We start from the raw sequence: 21,825 nt of genomic DNA, 5'->3' as shown, positions 1-21,825 counted from the left end.
TATCATAAGAAAAGTAGCGTGAACAGGGTATTTAATGAACCCGTTAGTAAAAAGCAACGTGAGTAAATCACAAAAAGGACATAAACATATGTATTAAAGCTTCACTATTGTGTCAAAAAGAAATAACGTGAACAGGGTATTGGATGAACCCATTGATAAAAACAACGTGAATAAATCACAAAAAAAGACACCCTTAAATAAATTCCTATAGGTGTAAAGTGAATAGATCACATCTAAAATGTGACTGCTGGAGAGTGACTGGATAAATACTAAAAAATGATGTGCTGGTGTTAAAACGTGTACTTGTATAAATGAATAAGTGTAATAAAAGAAAAAACACAGTTTTAAACTTGCAACTAAATGCTTAACTCTTAAAAGTGAAACCAAATATCAAATCCATTGCAACAGTAACATCAAAAGCGGAAAAACGAAGAAGAAAAAGGAGAAAAAAAGAGATTTCCCGCGTCTTGGGTTGTGCACTCCCCAGAAGTTCAGCTAGTGGTATGTGGCTGTCCGGATAGTCTGGATAAAATCCCAAAAGATGAATAAACCTCCCGAGTGTTTCAGAGGCAGAGCCAATCAGTTCAAAAATGTTTAAGATCCTCCCAAATTCGACTCTAGGCAACCTTCATGTCCTTCAGCCGTTTGTTGTCCGGACCCGATCAGAGTTCCGTTTACATGCAAAAAAAGATCTCCATGAGGTGGTAAAAGGATTTATCGAATAAAATAATAAGTAGTAACTCGCATATAAAATTGAAGTGGCCGGCCCGCAGAAACTATAAAACAGCTCCCGTCTCCTCAAGGGATAAAACCCGATCTCATCTAGCCCCGCCCCTGATGTTTCGTCATACGACGTCCTCAGAGGGTAGCAGGTATAGATGAGTATGTCTGAGTGCAGATCTTATACTCGAGGGGGGCAAAGCATCCGCCCTGGGAGCCAATTATGTTAATTTTAACCCCATAGGTTCCTTCAAAATACAGTAAGGAATATACAAAAGTGCAAGCTCATGTACCTTTTCAGGCGTAGGCCGTTTTGTAGCGCGTTCAGACGGGCTGAAATACAGCAAGGTGTGGACCATACCCATAGAAAACAATGGGATTTTCATGTTTGAGCGTTTGTGTAGAGCGTTCGTAGAGTGTTGAACGCGCTACAAAACGTACAGGCCTAACTGTGTGGATGGAATAATCTCCACCTGGGCCAAGCTTCAGTATGTTGTTAGTCTGCCCCGCTGGCTCCCAAAATACCTGAACAGTCTGATTGAATGCAGGCATTGTTCAGGTGTTTTGAGAGCCAGCGGGGCTGACTAGCAAGATACTGAAGTTTGGCCCAGTGGGAGATTCCTCTATCCACGCAGTTTAGCGTAGATGGAGGAATCTGTTCACTTTTTCCATCTGACCAGAGAAAATCTGCAGATAATTGTAAGGTGTATGGCCAGCTTAAGAAGTTTCAAAGCTGAAACAGGAAATACAGTTGCTACTTGCCGGCCTGTGAAGTATGACAAGTCTGTGCAAATAGCAACTGACTGAACAGAATTACAGATCTTTTTGGTGGGTGAATCATTCACATATGTGAATTTCAACTGTGTTTTCCTCTTTCTGTGGAGGTCCATTTTAATGTAGTTGTGAAATAATAATCTATATGAAACATCATCTTAAAGTGTATGTCCAGCCAAAACATTTTTTCTTCGTTTTGAACAGTGGGGGGAAGAATTAAAACCCATGTCGGATGTTGTACTGTTATTCAGGGCACTATTCTAGAGATTTCCCCTTACTTCCTGTTCTGCTGACAGTGTTTTACCAGCCAGAAAGTGAGGAGAATGCTCCAACAGCAATACAGACAAATACAAATGGAGAAAGGAAATGGAGTAGGAGAAAGCTAGAGCCTATGTCAGATTTTTTCTGTCTGTCCCTGTTGGTTAGTTTTCCCTCACTTCCTGTTGTCAGTGGGACAGAAAGTGAAAGAAAATCTCTCAGAGCTCCGCATTACAGTAAAACCATTTTTGGCTTGACATACACTTGGATATCAAGATACCCATCTTATGTTATTACTGGAATTTATATTTATTTAAAATAGAAAGTACACATCAAAATTATTTATTTAAAAATCTTTGTTCTATCTTGGGTAATCCCTCCTTCCTCCCGACCTTTGAAAACCCATTGGCGTTTGGTTGGTGGGCTCGGAAGGGTGTCCCCACGTCCACTACCTGCTTTCCCTAGATGGGATTAAGTATTTTCATTATCTGCATGCCCACTGGCAGATCCCCGTCTCAGAAAACTTTCGATACCTTCAGATACAGGGTTACGTTTGCTCACTTCTCAAACATTGTGAGGGCTGCCCTTGCACCATTACCCCATTTGAATCCTTCTGTAAATCAAACCCTCTTTCGGCTGGGCTCATATCTATGCTTTATACTGCCCTGGTGCCTTCGGTGGGGGATTCTAAGCTTCCATACATGTTAGCTTGGGAGCGGGATCTCGGTGAGTCCTTGGAGTTCCCAGTTTGGTGTGATATTTGGCTTTCTGCAGCGAAATGTTCTTCAATATCCTGGCCCAAGAGAACGCTCACAAAGTGCTATTCCATTGGTATATGGTGCTAGATAGGATCTCCAGGTTTGCGACCGGAGCTTCCCCTCAGTGCTTTTGTGAATGCCCTGCTTGGGCACAATCCTGCACATTTGGTGGAAATGTCTGAAGGTGCAAAGGCTGTGGATACGGGTCTAGAACTTGCTAAGTTTTCTGTTGCTCTTTTGTGCAAAACCCTGGAGGCTTTACTGGGTAGGCCTGTCACTGAGCTTTCAAAGAGGAAAAGAGAATTGGCCTCCCTTATCTTTTTAGCTACCCTTGAGACTATTGCGAGAGCATGGAAACAACCGACCTTGAGCTTTTTGGAGCACAAGAATTATGGTGCACGAGAAAATCATGACTGTTTTGAATGGCACTTATTCCTCTTATTTGAAACTTTGGTTTCCTTGGCTGGACTATGTTCGCCCACTGGAATTAGACCATTCCCTATTCTCTCTTTGATGTTCCTTATTGGAGGCTTGATGGCTCTCTGTGGCCCCCTACGCAGTACTTCCCTTTTGTCCTCTTCCTTCTGTTCTTCTTTTTCTGCATGTTGTTGTCTTTTTGTGTCGCCTGCAACCGAGACTACTAACATTACCTATTGTGGCAGCTGATGGTCACTATGTTTCCCCAGGTTTAGTACTTGTTGCGAGGCTCCGGCAGCGGGGTTAATGTTATCAAGTTTTTTTTTACCCATCTGTTGTTTTTTGTTTTTCTTTCTTTGTGTTTATCCTTTTATTTTTGTACATATTCCCTGCTGGTTACCCTGTACCTCTTCTTATTATGGTTGTATTACGTTTCTCTTATTTCTTTTGTCTTGTATTTGTTGTTCTGACATATATTTGTCTGTCCTATATTTTTACTTTCACAATAAAAAAAACTTTTTTTGTACCTAAAAATCTTTGTTCTAAGCTATATTCAGAAACAAGTTATTTTAACCACTTCAGTCCCCAGGCCATTTTCTCCCTAATCCCCCTGAGTTCCATTTTTTTCTTTTTTAGTGATCTCGTTTTGTCGTTTACCCCAACTTATTATACACTTGGGGGGATTTATTTAAACTGGAGCAGACAGAATCTGGAGCAGATGTCATTAGCAATCAATCAGCTTCTCTCTATAGTTTGTTTAGTTAAGCTTCAAAACTGAAAGAAGCTGATTGGTTACTATAGATTCTTACTCCAGATTCTGTCCCAGTTTTGATAAGTCCCCCTCATTGTTTTTTGGGGACAGATAGGGCTCTAATTTGGTAGCAAAATTGGATACATACATTTAATTTTCTTGGTTTTTATTGGGAATAAAGAGAAAAATATTAGAAAAAGCTTTCCAGTACGGGGACTGCAAGATGCTAATACCATATCAAATTCAGGTATTTACTCAGCTTTCATTTAAGAAATAAGTTAATTACATATTACAAATGCACAGCTATAATAATGTGTGTCTTTTATATTTGCCTTGAGTTTAGGTTTAATTTTTAGTTGCGCATGTCTCCATTGTCTGTATATTAAAGCACATCTCACAAGTCACCATCCCTGGTCTCTATGACTTATATGATTATATGGATTATAAACCTTGAGTAGCCTATGTTCCTTAACAACATTTATTAACCTTCGGTAAAAGACTCTTCTATGCTCTGAATACTGTTGCAGCTATTTATTACTGGAACATTTATAATGGGATACCGGGTCTATCAAATGGCTAATTTTCTATATCAGCTCTGTGTTCTCTTCATTGCAGGTGAAAGTTATGTCTGTGCCTCAAATGAGTCTTTCCGGAAGGTAGACTACAACAGAAATGCTAATCCAAACTGGTCTGTGAATGTAAGGACTGGATCAGCTCGCTCTCTGTCACAGTTAACCACACTGAAGAATGAGATGAAGGAGAGTAAGGACTTTATCAAACCCAAGCTGGTGACGGTCATTCGGAGTGGAGTAAAACCACGCAAGGCTGTTCGCATTCTCCTAAATAAGAAGACAGCGCACTCCTTCGAGCAAGTCCTAACGGACATCACAGATGCTATAAAGATGGATTCAGGGGCTATCAAGAGACTGTGCACACTAGATGGAAAGCAGGTAAATATTTGAAACCTTCATACAGGTATATTGGCAACAATGCATTGTGGGTAATTAGAGTTTACATTGGATCTGTTTAGTGGTATGCCAACTGTCCAGGTTGCCAGTGTGCTTATATAACCAAACTTTAAAGCCCTCAAATGGCTGGTGTCATAGCTAGCCACATGTGCAGCACCATGGCAACTGCAATCGAAACAGAGGCTAAGATGGCAGATTCCTTGGCTATAAGGGACATCTGGTTGTAGTTCTGTTGTCAGCCCAACTCTTTCCAAAGCATTTTTTTTGTTATGTATAGAAGCTTAAACATGTCAGGTTTTTATTGCTTAAACAAAACTGAAAATTAGGTGCTGGTACAGAGTTAAAAAGGGGTAGGTTATGCCAGGGTAGTGAAGCACTTGTTGACCCTGACATAACCTTCCCCCTTTTAAACCATTCCAAGCAGAGAACCACACATCAGTCTGAAATCTGCTTATCTGAATCCATTTAGACACAATCCACATTCCTGAGCTCTGATGAAGGGTGAGTGTGGGTAGCCCCCAAAACGCGTGGGCTGTGTTTCTGTGAACAAGTTTATCATTAAAAACTTTGGACTATTGGAGATTTTTGGTGGTCCCATTAAAACTGTATATAGGTTTATAGGTTTTTATAGGTTTTAGGTTTTTTAGCTGTCTTTGACCCAACTGGAGAGTTTTTTCATGTTTTACTGAACATATAACACCAGATGAAGAAGTTAGGAGGCTAGTTGTTATAGGGTCAGGAAGTCTCTTACAGGTGTACAGTGCTAATAGAGGTTCTATTGGGGGGCGCAGGAGGGAGCCGCTGTCATAGCAGTGTGGCCAAGCGATGAGGAGAGAGAACCACTCGTCCAGGATCTGAGAGGCGGCGGCTCTCTCTCCTCATTGCTCGGCCATGCTGCCGTGACAGCGGCTCCCTCCTCCGCAACCCCCCGCTGTCGCCTCGGATCCCCGCTGCCTTTGCCTGGAAAAGCAGCAGGGATCCAGAGTAAAAGCTGCAAGCTGAGCCCCCCTCTGTGCGTGGCCGAGCGGCGGAGGATCGGTACATATCAGCGATTATGTACCGATCCTCTGTGCAGTGCAAACTCTGGATCAATCAGCTGATCACTACAGTGTTTGTAAATAACTGGGAACACATAGTACTTTGTGTCCCCAGTTATGAATGAACAGGAAGTGCTTTAAATCACTTCCTGTTCATTCATGAGTTTCTCAATGGGGAGTTGCACATCTCCCCATTCAGAAACTGCTTGATAGTAAATATTTTCTGAATGAATGAAATGCCTCTGTACTTTCCATTCATTTAGAACACAGGCTGCAGAAAAAGAGATTGAGGACTTTGTGTCCTTCATTTCTTTTTCAAGAGGGAAATATTGGGGTGCTGTTTAGACCCCAGATATTTTACTTGTGATTACCAAGCAATGACAAAACCTGGACTGGACAGCTACTAAGCTGATGGGATAAGAGCCCACCCTTCTCTCCATTATCCCAACCCCAGGGACCCATAACACAATTTATAAATTGCACAGCTAAATCATACTTTCCCTGGGGTTTTTAACTAAAAAGAGGGATGCAATCTAAAAGGCTTGGTCTTACATACCTCCCATGCTTTCTGTCACAATACATACACTTATGCAAGCATTGTGTAATACATATCTGCCAAACTACATAGCAGCACATGCCATGCTCTATGTATGTACCATCAGCAGAGAAAAGAATGGAGAATGAATTTAAATGTTATGTTTTACATCTGGTCAAGGCTAAAGCAGTTGCATGCCATTTGCTTTTGTTACATAATTGTACCAGCAACATTTATGCAGGTCTTCTGTTTGACTGCTTGTATCTGTGCTTTTACTCCCTTCTGATCAAAGGCTGGATGCATATTGGGAATTTATAAAATATATTCACATATGTTTACATATTTTACACATTACTGGTACGGTTCACCTCTGGTGCAGTTCTATATTTATGGCAGCTGCAACTATGCATAGCGTGCCATTTAACCCAGTTATTTACAACAGTATGCAAACTAATACACGTGCCAGATTGAAAATAAAAAGCAGGGTTTTTTTTGTTTGTTTCTACGCTATCACAATGGCAGCCTTTCTCATTGAATGCAGTATGATATCTTCCAAAATATAATGGGCTTTATTTTTTGTTTCATTCTGGCTAGCTAATGTTGCTAGGAGACACTATTAAAAAGGTCTTTAGTTTATTTCAGTCTGATGTTTTTGCTAATTGCATAGCTAAATAACTTACGGAGGCAACAAATAAAAGAAGCCTAATTTAAATAGTGAAGTGTGCAGCTACATATTCCCAACAATAGCAAAAATCATTTTGATTGTGTGCGTGGTCAATGACATTGAAAGAGACATTTGAAAAAAAAATATTTCAGTTTGCATATTTAGTTAATTTAATATTCAATATGTTATTAGTAGGGCATGCATTTGCTTTTTTTTGCTCTGAATATATTGTACAATTCATGGCTTCAGTAGCTACCCACTTTTAATTTAAAGTGGACCTGTACTTTAAACGTGAAGATCTGCTATGTTATAGGGAATATTTTGTCATGTTAAATGTGCCAATGAAGTATCTTGAAAAAGTGTCTCGACATTGTGTCTGGAATTTCTCCTAAAAAATAGCACTGTGCCTTCAGTATCATAGTTGTATATCTGCAGTGTGAGATTTTACAGGGAAGTGCAGTAGGTGAGGCATTCCCCTGCCTGCCCCCAACCCGGTCACCAAGCTATGTGTGGAGGGAGAAGGGAGGAGACGTGGAGGAGTACCTCACTTGCTCGTCACTGGTGAGGCATCAAGATCGATGTCCTCAGTGGGTTTTGGTTTTATTTTTAATTGGGCAGCTTGGACCAATGGCGCTTTGCCATTGGTGCAAACCATCTACAGAACTCAAGCCTCTTAAAAGCAAGTAGAGGCTGTTGCAGCTCTGGCTTCACTATGTTAGGTTACAGAAAGCAGCGGTGAAGTCCGCTGCTGTGTAACATAACATAGCTGTCAAAAGCCGGACAGGCAGCGCTCCATCCATGACAGCTTACAAAGCTCGGAGGCTTTCCCTGCTGTTTAACCTGTTAGAAGTCGGTCTGAATGGAGAAAAAGCTGTCAGCTTCAGACCCCTGACCGCACGTTCCTGAGGTCTAAGACACTGCTGCCTCTGCTCTGCCTAAAACCTTTCAGCCTAGCTGATACAACCTCACTGCAACAGATGCTTCTGAGAAAATTTCTGGCGCAGCTTCCCAATTGATGACACAATGCATTACTTTGATAAGGATTGGGCTCTTAGTGTTACTGTTTTGTGTTTTGTTTCCCCAAAGGGGAGATAAAAGGCACTATTCGCTGCCTGAAGTGCTTGTTTTAGGTACATAGTTTTCCCAATTTGTTGTAAAATGTCTGTGTAATGGAGCTAATCTTTTATTTTCTCAATGAGGAGACAGAAGGACGTTATTGAGCACCCATAAGCCACTTCTGTTTGTTGGGTGAGTCAAAAGACACATACCTCTGGGTTCTGAGTATGTTCAAGGGTGGTCAAATGGCCACCTGTCCTTCTTGGAGAAACATTGGTCAACAGGTATTTGTGTTAGTATTCCAGTATACCTTGACTGAGAGCAGCCAAACATTTGAATTTTTAAACGAGGCACAGATTAAACTGGTTTTGTCTAGTATCCTAATTGAAAAATGACTGAGGTGGGACTAGAAGTCAGTCTTGTTTATCATTGCTAGAATGGACAAAGTTACTAAGTAAAATTGGGTTCAGCATGAGCCTGCTTCGTGTTTTTGTTTTCTCTTCTCCTACTCATCCTACTATACAGTGGAGTCCACTCTGCGGTCCACCTTGCTTTTAATTTAATATATTGTGTTCTCAAATTGCTTACATTGTTTTCTTTTGATTTTTTTGTGCTGCAAAGATGTTAAACTCATGCGGAAACTCTCAGTAATTGCGTCTGTGAAGATTCTCATTCATTCAGGTCATGGTATATCTGTAAAAAATAAGTCAAGGCAACTGGACTTGCTGTATTTTTATTGAAGATGTTTTTCTTGAATGTCTTCAGTTGCCTTGACTTATTTTTTACAGATATCTCAGTAATTGCAACTCTTTCATGAAAAGAGAACAGATCGAGAACCCCAACCTAGGGTATTTAGAACTGGCATATCCAGAAAACTGAGCACGGACTAAACCTTTTTGTTTTCATCTTAGATCTGTGTAATCCACGCACACAAAAGGTTCCATTTTGTGCGAAGCTATCCTTTAAACAAGAATTTATAGCATTCCGGCAAATGACAGACCTGCAGAAATCTGCATGACAAATACACAATATGAACGAATATGTAAAATGAAGCTTCAGTTTGTACTGTTAAAATACCAAGTGAAATAAAAGGTCAAATGCAGGCCTGAGCAAAAACATCACTTCCTAGGGTAAAATATCCTAATTTATGGAAGTATTCCATATGCAAAGGTTGTTATTATTTGAGTCTTGCAATATACAAGCACAAGACCCCTCCAAGCTGTTCTGAAACATGCCTCAGCACTGAGCAGATTGTGTGAAAATGTAATCCACCAAACAAGGTTAGCTGCAGGAGATCAGGAACAAGCATGTTGAAAATGTAACGAGTTTAAGTAATGGCAGATGGGAACACAACAGTGACATCTTTTATGGAAATTGGCCAAGTATTTTAAAGCAAAGATATGTTGGTAAATCTATTAAAAGAAACAGCCTTATAGAATGTGTCTATTTCTCAAAATGCTAGGCTCTTATTTTGTTTACATGAGTATGATTACAGTGTGTAGGGTTGCTATTTCAACTTTTTTCTGTCTCATCCGTAAATCATAGAAAAAGCTATATCCTTCACTTAAGCAATAAGGCAAAAATTCACCATTCCTATCAATATTAATTACATGTATTTGTGATAATAAAATTGAACTAGTGAATAACAAGTAGTTTCTTTGGGTCTGCCATCTGAAAAGTTAGAATATTGGTGCTGCATATTCCAAGACAAGGACCCCCATATTCCATTTTCACAGATTCATATTGCTTCCCTTAAAATAGAATACTTATGGGTACCATTCCTGGTAGCTAGGCAACTGGACCAGCAGAACTAGGGTGGGTGTGGACCTGTTGGAAAATCTCTGCGTGATGGGGCCTATCCTTACCCCCCACATCTGTCAGGTAAATCACAAATTTACCAATAGCTCCCAGAGTTTTCCAGAATGTCCTAGCAAAGTCAAATGTTTTATTGCCTGTTCTTGGGTTGACATCTGCTTTCCTAAGGGTTACCCTATGTTACACAGTGGGTAGCCAGTTAGTCAATCAACAACATTTTGATACAAAAACACTTTAGCATTTATTTATTTTTTCTGAAATTAGGAGAGGCTGGTATCACATACAGTACATTAGTGCTTTTGTCATGTTAAAGGAGCATTACATGCTTTATTTTATTTATTTATTTTGTTAAAAAATATTGTGTGACCTTCTTGTAAAGATTTTAGTGTGGCACACCAGAGAAGTTTCCCTCTTAGCTGGTGGGCCGGTCATAATACCCAGACTCTTTTTCTGATATACAAACAACTAGACCAACATACCAGTAACTGATGGCTAAAAGGTTGTTAGACAGAGTTATGACATGGACAAGTTTATATGATGTATTACAAAACAAATTTTGTTGACTAGTATGGTATAGGTCAGATGCAATCCCTCAGAAAACTTCACTAGAGAATCTGTGAAACATTTATTTGGTTGATTTTTATGATGACAACATTGTTTTTAAACATATTTTGTAATAACATTTTTGTGAATTTTATGTGAATTTTTTGTGAATGTCTGTCATGTTGGACTAGTTTTGTTTTGATTCACATTTTGCGTTATTTTGTTTTTTCGGGATCCGAAAATCAATTTGTTTCGGGATTCGGGGAAAATTCGTTAGCGGTAGTCTGAACGGACTTTCTTTTCGTTTTCGTTTCGTTCATTCATTTGATGCAGGAGTGACAGTCATTTTTTTTTCTCAAATGTCATTTTGCTGCAACGAAATTTCGTACAGACTACCGCTAACGAATTTTGGAATCGGAAATTCGGATTTGTTTGCATTCGTTATATCTGTAATTCGGAATTCGAATACATCCGAATTTTCTAAATTTCTTCCGAATTTCGTTTCGGAACGAATTGCACATGTTTAATGCTAAGCCACCAAAAAATTGTCAGAAAAAAACTCTTCTACTGATAATAGTCCATCTTTCGTTTAACATTAAAAAAGTGCCTGATGATAGTGTGTTTTGGGGGGTTCCAGTTTTCAGCAAGAATTTATGTGCCACTAACTTGATTTCAATGTCTATAAAATTATGTGGTCACCAATTTATCAAGGTAAAAATAGTCTTCTTGTCTGCCAGCCCTTGTTCTTGAATCGTTGTAGTCTAGAGTCATGTCATTTCCACACCAGGTCCTCCTATGGCTAAAGACCTTCATGGTAAAGATTGGTGAAGCAAAATTACTCTTATACCAGAGAGAAACTGGCTTGGATAAATCATATGTTAGTGAAGAGGAATGAGGCAAGGAATCATATTGGAATTCTGCGCTGTTATTCTATTTTTACTTTTTACCATGTCTGCACACTGCATATAAAGCAGGAGCATTGTAGGCATGCTGTAGTTTAATGACACCCTAGGACACATTGCTACACCATGAAAACCATGGATATGTGAATAAATTATAATTAATCAGGACAGGGTTCCAAATAACCCATATACCAGTTCATCGTGTAGGGGGTAACATCTTATCTGCCCCCACTTAGGAGCAGATCGGATATATATGAAATCCCAATCCATTCCTATGCCCCTTCCTAGGCATCATGGGTGCAGATAACACTTTTTTTTTTTTAACCCCTCTCAAAATACTGCTACAGAATGAGCATGGGGATGCCAGCTAGGAGGTCTAGGAAGTTTAGGAGAAATTAAACAAATGCAGAATCAGCACTGTGGACAGCACTTATCTGGCTTCTTACCATTACCTCAAACATGTATTTGCCCTTGGCTTTGGTGTGTCTGGCTAGTAACTTGAAGAGGAAGACAACACACACTGACAAAAAATACTTCTATAATCAATCCTGTACCTTCATAAATCAGCAGTGTGAACATCACAAAAAAAGTATTGTTATCATTCATTTCGAAAAAGGGCTGGGTGCCATTGTCGACTTGTTAAAAAAAAGACAACTCATTATCATTTTTACCTTTGCATTATTACCGAACAAATAAGTGAACAGCAGGTAGCAAGTGAAGTCTTAATCTTTTGTCCTGTATGCATGATCCAGACCATTGATTCACTATGTAGTGAAGTGCCTTTTAAAAACACTCCTGGCATTATAATTGCATAATTTAAACATTTGCATTCAATCTCTCATGGTGCTGAAATTGAATGTTGGCTTGTGCAATTGTTAATGATTGGTGTAAAACTGAATAATGTATAATTAATTAAAAAAGTAACCAGACAACCTAACTAAAGTCACATTATCCATTTAAAGACCCTTCAAATACAGAAAATTCTTTTCAAAGAGCTTGCTTAAAGTGACATTAAACCCTCAGATTTTTTAACATAAAACAATACTGTAATGTGTGCCTTACTGTAATCCATGGTTGTTTCCCTTCTCTTTGCTGCTCTTCCTTTTAAATCCTCATGTCTTCTCATGCTTGGGAAGAACTTCCCTTTTCAGCTCAGGGCCTCTTCCTGTAGTGCTGGCTCAGGTTTCAAGCCCATAGAAACGTATACACAGACACCGTGTATCCATTCCTGAGACAAGGCAGTCTGCTGCAAAACAGAAGTTCTGCAGAGCATGAGAACAGATACAGATTTAAAAGGAAGAGCAGCACTGAGAAGGGAAACAACCATGGATTACAGTAAGGCACACATTACAGTATTGTTTTATGTTAAAAAAAATCTGAGGATTTAATGTCACTTTAAGGTACAAACATGCAGCATGTACTATTTCTTAAAAACCCTTCAAGTTGCAATGTAGGGCAGGTGTGATCAGTCCCATAGTAGTAAGTTTTTAACTCTTACCTGGACTATACATTTTTTCACACATATATTTCACTCGGAATTCACTAATGTTTTTAATTGGCTTTAAGTTGTGTGAGTCTTGTGTAAATATTTCTAAATAGATCACTAATTTATATTTGTAGGGTATTACTGTACAATTATGAATTGTCTTATCCAAAATACTTGTGTCTTTGGGGTTCACCAGCTAAAAGATCCTTCCATAATCTGGAGAATAAGAACAAATAATGTTTGCTTCGCTTACCCTAGCATTTCTCTTCCATTTGAATTTTTGGCCAATGTTGGATACAATTACATCACAAGAAAAAGGCTTGGTGGTCATCGGGCTTATTTTACAAGTGATGTGCAGTAGCCCATGACAAGCAAAGTGAGAAGCCCTTGCACTTCAGCACTGCCTCACTACTGAGGTTACATGGAATCTTTCCATCTGCCTTTGACTTTATGGTCTTTCTGTATTTTAGATGACTGATTCCATACCTGCATTGCACATTGAATGTATTAAATATCTATTGATTATTAAAGGAGACTACCATCTGCAGTTTTAAAGCCAAATCACAGGCATGGCTGTAAATTCGGGTCAATATACACGCATCCCTCTGAGCTTCCTGCTATTAGCAGCTAATTAGTATTGCACAGCCTTGCCTGCAGCTGGTATCTGTCACATCAGGTTTTGCTCTCCTTTGTCCAAAAGTCACTATGTGCTTGTGGGTTCACCTTATCCATGTTCAGTCTCGAAAAAGACTTTCAGCACCATGACATCCTACGAAGATAATTTAATTACATACTGCATATGGCCTTTATATAACTATAATGTGAGATGAGTAGCTTGGATGTTTTCAAGCACCTCTAGCGCTACAGAGCAACTCTCATACCTCTCAGTGGGTCTCATAGTACATGCATCCACACAAGAGACTCGTGTACAATAAAGTCTTAAAGCACAGATTTTGTGAAATCAAAACACCATGCTGTCACTGACTTTCTTCTATGTTGTAAATCAGGAATCGGTCCAGCACTAAAAGATTGAAACACAGCAAGGATAATAAATAGCAGAAATTCTTAAGGCACACGTCTTCTTTAATATGCAAGAACTTTCTTTCCTTAAATCCCTTCTCCATGAAAAAAAGCCCCCTGCGCTGGAAGGGTCAACTGCTGATTTTGTCTAGGGGCTTTGAGCAAAGCAATTTTACTTACCTGTTCCCAACACACACAGGTTCCAAGACCAGCACCGGCTTCTTCCCCCTTCGCTTCGACGGTCGGAGTCCCACTAACGTCATTACGTCTAATGCAGAGTTCATAGCCCTCATTATACGTGAACATGCCAAGTGACACTCCACAAGTCAAAGCAGATGGGAGAGAGGTGAGCACTGACTGCTGAGGGAGAAGGGATCAGGTAAGTAAAAGTCCCTTTACCTTTAGACAAAAAAAAAATATTTACCCTTGCAGTGCGAGGGTAGCCCCACTTCAAGAGTATTTTTTTTCCCCTCAAAGATAGACTTTAGCTATAGTAACACTATGTCCTAAAATAGATCTAAACCAAACAATAAACTCTCATATACTTTACTTTATTATGTCAATATCATTTTCAAAAGAAGATTGCTTTCAAACTTTATAAATCTCCAGCTTTCACTAATAGAATCTGTGGTGATCCTGCCATGAATGTCCTTGTTTAGGCACTTCCTGTTATCGGTTGACAACCGTCTCCCACCTGTAAGCATATGTCATCTTGTTACATGAGCCTGTTATGGAGACCATAGTTGGCCATGGTGACACACATTGTGCAGGCATGGTCCACTGTTGTCACCACCAAGAAGCTGCTGCAGAGCCATGATGTACAACCAATTCTGGAAATAAGTGCATATAGAAATGACGTATCTGATAAAAGCTGGAGAAGATCTGCACCACTGAGATGCATAAAATGAAGGTAAAAACTACAGATGCACGGAAATTTTGGCTGCCGAAACATTGCAGACCAAAGCGATACTTTGGGCAAAATCCAGAAAGTACCATTTTCTGGCCGAAAATGCGGTGCATGCCTAGATTCTAGTTCCCTCTAACACAGCAGCACCCAGCAGGGAGGAGAGAAACCTTCAGGAGCCCGGGCGGGGAGCGGCAGTGTCAGCGGCGTTGTCACAAGAGGCCAAGCTCTCCTACCCATACCGCCCGCTCAGCCTTCTGTGACAGCTGAAGGAGTCAGGATGGAGAGCGGTTACATGCACTCAGCGATTAGTACTGATCCCTGAGAGCTTGTAAATAATTGGGGAAATAGTATGTTTACTGTGTCCCCAATTATGAAAGAACAGGAAGTGATCTAGATCACTTCTTGTGCATTCATGAGTGTGGACATAGTAACTCATACTATAGCCACAGGTTATGAATGGATAGGAGAACTCAGAATGTCTGCTTCTAGTTTGTACAGACCGGGGTGTTTGATGTGTATAAGGAAAAACAAAAAAAGGGGCAAGCGCCACAACCAAAAGTTTACTGGTGGGTAAGCACGTCAGTGGGCCAGACAGTAAAAGGGCATAGGATGGTGGCTTTCGCCCGGTCAATTATGGGCGAAAGCCACCATCTTATGCCCTTTCACTGTCTGGCCCACTGACGTGCTTACCCACCAGTACACTCTTGGTTGTGGCGCTTCCCCCTTTCTTTTTTGTTTTTCCTTGCACTCAGAATAGAGGCTTCCTCTTCATTCATAGCAGGAGCTGTAGAAAAAGAGATTAAGACCTTTGTGTCCTCAATCTCTTTTTCTATTTCAAAAGGGAAATATCAGTTTTATCTGTTTAAACCCCTGATATTTCCCAAGAGCCCCCAATAGCAAAGTAAAAAAATAAATATAAAATATTTAAAAAGTTATTTTAAAAAGGTTAAAAAAATGTAATATAAAAAAAATATTTTAAAAAGGTTGGGAAAAAAATAATAATTTTCAGTTACGGGCTGACAGATTTTTTATTTTCGGTTTCCATTTTCAGTGCACTTCTAGTAAAAACAATATTGTATGAAAAAAGCAATGGATAGTAATTATGATACACAGTGGTTTTGCACACTATAAAAGTCATCCCGGTAGGGGTTACATCTACTTTAGAGCAGCACTAATCTTGCCGAGAACCTCTTTTGTGTATTGTTTGCTAGAAAAGTACAAGCATGCTGCTAAGGATTACATGCATGAAGTATTGAAAAACATGCTATCCTTTTTAGTAGGTTTTTTTTCTCAGGAGTATTGATAGTAACTAAAGGTTCACATACTTCACATAATTGCCTTTGTTTAGCCAAATCTAGATTTTAAATATTTTAGTATATAAACTATTCCATGCATAACAAGTGTTGCTAACTGCACTTATGTAGAATCAGGGAATATTCCTGCTATCCAACAAGTAAACCAAAGATACATGACAGAACATTTTGCACTGTGATCTATTATTTATTAGAGCAAAATGTTATTAGCATGCTCTGTATTGCACCCAAATGACATGTTAACATTGTGTATTCAGCCTGTTATAATCCATTGGAAGCTGATCTAAACACACAGTGGAATAAATATATTTCTGTATAGTGCCTTATGAATTCCCGTTTTTGGATGTTTGTATGAGCTTGCTGTCATTTAGGTATACATACATATACAGTATGTGCATATTCCTGAGTGTGAAAAGCCCTTTTCTGCCATAAAGCATAGCTTGTGTGTATAAGGGTGCCCATACACCTTACAATTATCTGCAGATTTTCTGTAGTCCGATGGAAAAAGTGCAACAGATTGGCCCAGGTGGAGATTACTCCATCCACACAGTTAAATGTAGAAGGAAGAATCTATTGCACCTTTTCCATCTGACCACAAAAAATCTGGCAGCTTAATAGTTTGTTTGCAGCATTGAAGTGAGTCTGTCATGTTAAGCAAAGTGTATAAACTAAAATTACTGAAATCTGTGAACACATTGTGGCGTCTAGATTTGTTTTCAGATCTCTTCCTTGGATCCCACCTTAAAGGACAACTGCATCTTTGGTGCAAGTTGTCCTTCAATGAATCCAGTTCCCCCAACTCCCCTACCACTGAGCGCAGCCCACCTGCTCCGACACCCTGCTTTGGCCCCAATCTAGTAATCTGAGAACATCCTGGCTGGGTCCCCTTTAGTCTGTGCATGTGTGCCGGGGGCCCATACATATGGCATCCTCCAACGGTCTTAAGGATGGCTTTTCTTAGGTGGGCTGCACTCAGCATAAATTCATTATTTATTTACTCGTACCAAGCTGTATGCAGAAACTCTACCTTTCAAGTTGAGACCTCTACTTTTCAAGTCCTGCCACCTCCCGACATGACACCTCCATTCCTATTACGTGTTCAGAAGTTGTAGGGCTTAATCTCAATCATGGCCCTGTTTAATACCTGGGCCTTGAATCTAGGACCCTCCCAAGGCCCAATGGAACTGATTTAAAGACAAGAGTTGGTACTTGCAGGATCCACAAGGTGCTTTGCATTTTACCAATAATTTTACCTCATATATTTTGGTGAACATGACGGGTTTATTTTAGGCAATTTTGTAGCAAACAGCACAGAATACTTGTTGTGTGCTCCCATTCACCTAAATGTCAAAGGCGATACCATAGCACTCAACAGGGCTGTAGCTACCATGGGGCGAGTGAGGCACTCGCCTCATGTGCAGCTGAGAGGGGGCGCAGCCAGGGCCAGCCTGGCTGCGCCCCCTCGCTCCTGTTGCCATGGCAAGCACAGGGCACCATGGCAACAGGGGCACCAGGTGGCCAACACAGCCACGCCTTGGCAGGGAGAAGAGGGGCAGCACAGGCTCCAGCTTCTCCTCGGATGGCCTAGCAGTGAGGAGAGAGGGAGAGAGACGCTTGGCCTGGATCTGACACCCAGCGGCTCTTTCTCTCCTCACTGCTCGGCCATTCTGAAGTGACCGCTCTCCCTCCTCTGCTAGCTTCAGTGATCCCTTATCCGCCCCCCAGTGGCTTCGGCACTCAGGATGGCAATTTCTTTTTCAAACGGTAAATGTGAGGACCCCTAATATTTCTCCGAACCCCCCCCTTAACAGTAAAAAAAAAAAAACCCACAAACACACTCATGCACACATATAATTTAGACATGTGCACAGACTAAAAATTTGTTTTGGACGAAATGAAGAGAGACCAAAAATGTTTTCATTAGTTTATTCAAACGAAACAAATTCTTATGCTATTTTGGATTTGTCCACCAGCGCATTCTCACATGATGCAGCGTGTGTGCGGCGTCGAGTGACATCACACGTCTGTTGGGGGGGCACAATTTTCTATTCTTGCCTCGGGGGCAAAAGGAGCTAGCTACGGCTCTGCCATACAACACAATTTATTTTTATTGTTTTTCTGGCAGTGCAACCCACCAAGGAGAGTGATATTAAATGGTGTACAGTAACCTGCACACCATGTTAATTTTGCTGTGTTACAGTACAGCAAGCTTTTGGCTTAGTAATTTAGCGTTCTGAATTGTTCTGTACATTCTGGCCCAGAGTGCTGGAGTCAATCTGGTGTAAGGAATGTCCATGAAAGCCTGTGTGTATGAAGCCTTACAATGCCAGATGACAGTGTAATGCTTACATGATGGGTTCTCCATAATGTTGGAGTAACAAAATGGAATCCACCTATAAATGGCTGCTCTTTTAAGATCTAATGAGAGGAGGAGACAGACACTATATTTTCATCTCGCCAATTAAATCTCCAAGAGTTATAAGAATTCATATGAGAGTTGGTCTACCAATGTCTGAAATATCTGTTTTGGTTGAAATTATCCTTTAAATACATAATCAGAGCATAGTTGTTTTAGAAAGCTTTCCCATACTCTAAACCCTTAAAAGCCAACCCAGCCCCTCAAATGAGCCTTTAAAGTGGAACTTTAACTTTGAACAAATTACGAGCAGGAGGACTTTTATTGCAGAAGAGACTTTGCATGTCTCTTCTGTAATACAAGTGTCTTACCTGCCTGCTAGTAAGTTCCTAAAGACTGTACACCAAGCCTTGCATGCACTGCTCAGTGTACAATCTTGGCATTCTTTGGTGATCGGGATAAATTAACTTCCGTGCACAAGCTGGAGAGTTACATCATCCTGGGCGTGCCAATCAAGATGGTCAAAGATTTCAAGCCCAGAAGAAGAGGGGACGAATATGTCAGCAGCGACTATAGAAGTTCACGGACATCACAGCGCTGAAGTATGGCACACTTTAATTCTGTTTTAACATTTAGCCTCCACTAAGTGTGGACACAGTACACTTTACATTAAGGCAGCTTGTTCACTTTAAATTAATGCACAAAATGAATACTTACATCTTTGCATTGTGGTGCACTAAAGTGTAGATGCAATTGTTTTTACTGTATATCTGTGTTTAAGTCTGTGTCACCCGTCTTTGTAATAGGAAGCTCCATGATTTAACTAAGAATACAAAAGCCCTAACACTATTGAATTTCTATATGCTTATATGCAGCACTAGGTACCTTTCTCAGCTAAAAACATGCAGGTCCCGTTCTAAACCACACAAACAAGATCCCAGCATTAGAACACAGCAATTTGAATTATGATGGTGAGTTCTGTACTGTGCATTTACTGGACCTGATTTTGAACATTCCCTTTTAAGTTTCTACATATATTTGGGAAAAACTGATGAAAGAAATGAAGCTAATGATTCAAAATGTCTAGGAAGTGTATTTAATGTAAACATCATGGGATATGTTGTATTCAAGTGGTTTCAAGACTTCAGTTGCTCTCGTAACCCAGTGTAAAATGCTGCTCTTTCTTTAAAATGTGGTTGACAGGGGGATGTTGATAATGTGGACCTTCCTCCCGAGTCAGCATTGATTTCCTACCATGTTTTCAGCTGCTTAGGACCATAGCAGGCTTAGCAGGTGCTTTGTGTTGAACAGCATTTGCAAATTGCTCTATGATCTCGCCATTTAATGTGACAAGTGACTGGCATGACTCAGCTGCCTTTGAATTTGCTTTAATTACATGTAAATAGGAGCAGCTTTGTGCACATTGCAGGATATCTCTTGCATCTGCATTGAGATCCTTTTGTTATAAACAGCCTTTTTATTTCAAGAAATTGTGTTAGAAACGGAACACATTGATAGATATAAATGATGTAAAATGAATTATATGCACACTATTGCACCCTCTTTAATAATCAATATTTTGTAAATTGGATCTAAGATCAATAATACAGGGGCATAGCATGCTGAGAGTAAATGGTTTACTCCCAGTCAGAATTTAATTTTTTGTGTTTTCATCATACCATGCAATATCTTTATTATGTACACCGTAATGTTTATCATTTATGATTTGGGGTGGTTTTAGTTTTTTTTTTAGTTTATTGTTTGTTTGTTTTTTCCATATTTTCCATATATATAGCACAAATTAATGTAAATGATCATTTAAGCTGGTTTTACATTTTGATTGTAAAATTAATAGATCATACTTAATATTGCCACTGTTGCCAATAAGAACAAGACACATTTCTTATTTCATTTGAACCATGCAGTGTCCCTTACGTTGTGGATCAGTGGGAGGAAGAATACCTGAGCTTTTGTGGTCAGTGGGGTAAAGAATGCTCCAGTATTTGCAATAAGTAGGAGGAATAAAGCCCCAGCATTGACAGTCTAGGAGAGGAAGAATGCTCTGGTGGTCAGGGGGAGGAAGAATACCCCAGAGTAGGTAGTCAGTGAGTAAAAAACTATGACTGGGGCCAAAGGTCAGTAGAAGGAGGGATACCTCAGTGTTAACTTTCAGTGACTGACCTAGTATAGCTGGACAGTGAGAGTAAGATTGGACTGACAATGGCGGTGAGTAAGAGAAATAATGCTCCAGGTCAGTGAGGGGAATATTGTGGAGTTCCCCTCAGGAAGATGTCATTGGTAGATTAGAACTTTCCCCAGAATTGGTGTCAGTGGATAATAATATATTTTCTCAGCATAGGTGTCCTTCCCCTTCCATAGCAGTTTGTCAGTTGCCCCTTTCATTGGTATCAGGTACATATCAATGGTGTTCAGTGGCATATATAAAAATCCATGTCCTACTCAGCCTCATTCTAGCTCTGACAAACTATGTCAGTTCCAGAACTATATAAACACTGTTGGGTGGGAGATCACTCTGTCTGATAGTGTCGGAATACATGTGTATTGAGGATGATATCTCAAATTTCCAAAAAGTGGGTCTTGCAGCTTCAGCTCCACATATTAAGCATGCAGATGTGGTCAAGAGGTTGCAGTTATTAAAATGGAGAAGATGCATATTCGAAGCAACTTTGGCCATGGAATGATTGATGTTGCCAGATGAGATGAATTCACCATCTGTGAAACTGCTGCCCTCCTGAGATCTTTATACACTACATTCTCTAGAGTCTAGACAGTACCCATTCTATACTACAATGCTGTGTAGAAGGTCATCTCTTAACATACTGTATTTCAAATCTTGAAGAGGATGGGCCACAGAAGCAAAATAGCATGCCAAATTTCAATGCTGCCAGCTATAAACAGGAAAAAGGCTATGTTGTGCATGGGTTTGCCAAAATTGAAGGACTGAAGATTAGGAAAGAGTTAGTTAGTTTGACAAATGGCATTTTCTGACACAATTTTTGATCTTGTCTTATGAAAATGTTCTGATGCATGTGAAGAGATGGATTGCTGCTGTTCATGCTCTTTGGAGAGCCTTAATGATATACATGGGTGTACTTGTTGGGTTAAAAAAGGAGAAAACAGTTTGATTGTTCTAAAACAAATGATCGAATTCTAGGCCTTAACTGTTTAAACTGACTAAACTGACTAGACTGACATTTGCCAAAGGGATGTTGTCTGTTTTTGGACTAAAGATAAGTCTTGTCCCTTTTTTCTGTCTACTGTTTATTAAGCTGGCAGAATTAGCCTGCAGCCATTCTGCCACTGGGTACTACAAAGGCTCAGTGGTGTCTAGAGTGCCAACACACCATAAACATTTGGCTTACGGTAGTTCATGTCTATTTAGAACATGCTTAGGTTAATTATTTGGTTCATATGCATGCAGTTAACTGCATTGATACTAGCCTCCATAGACACATGAATATGATGCATTTATTGATCATTTGTCACATCTGTGCAAAACCGAAAGATATGGGGGGGGGGGGGGA

General features: G+C 39.9%; 1 protein-coding gene across 4 annotated transcripts in view; it reads left to right on the top strand.

Moving 5' to 3' along the window:
- DCLK2 (doublecortin like kinase 2) overlaps window positions 1-21,825 on the top strand; it is a 98,893-nt gene that overhangs the window by 21,515 nt on the left and 55,553 nt on the right. For all 4 annotated transcript variants that reach the window (XM_018561303.1, XM_018561305.1, XM_018561301.1 and 1 more), the window contains exon 2: window positions 4,294-4,628. In XM_018561303.1, coding sequence (XP_018416805.1) covers window positions 4,294-4,628 — 335 coding nt within the window. The remainder of the gene's footprint in view (window positions 1-4,293; window positions 4,629-21,825) is intronic.

The sequence above is a fragment of the Nanorana parkeri genome, unplaced genomic scaffold (assembly GCF_000935625.1).
Source record: "Nanorana parkeri isolate BGI_ZX_2015 unplaced genomic scaffold, ASM93562v1 scaffold514, whole genome shotgun sequence".
NCBI classification, from domain to species: domain Eukaryota; kingdom Metazoa; phylum Chordata; class Amphibia; order Anura; family Dicroglossidae; genus Nanorana; species Nanorana parkeri.
This window is presented reverse-complemented; position numbering and strand designations above follow the sequence as displayed.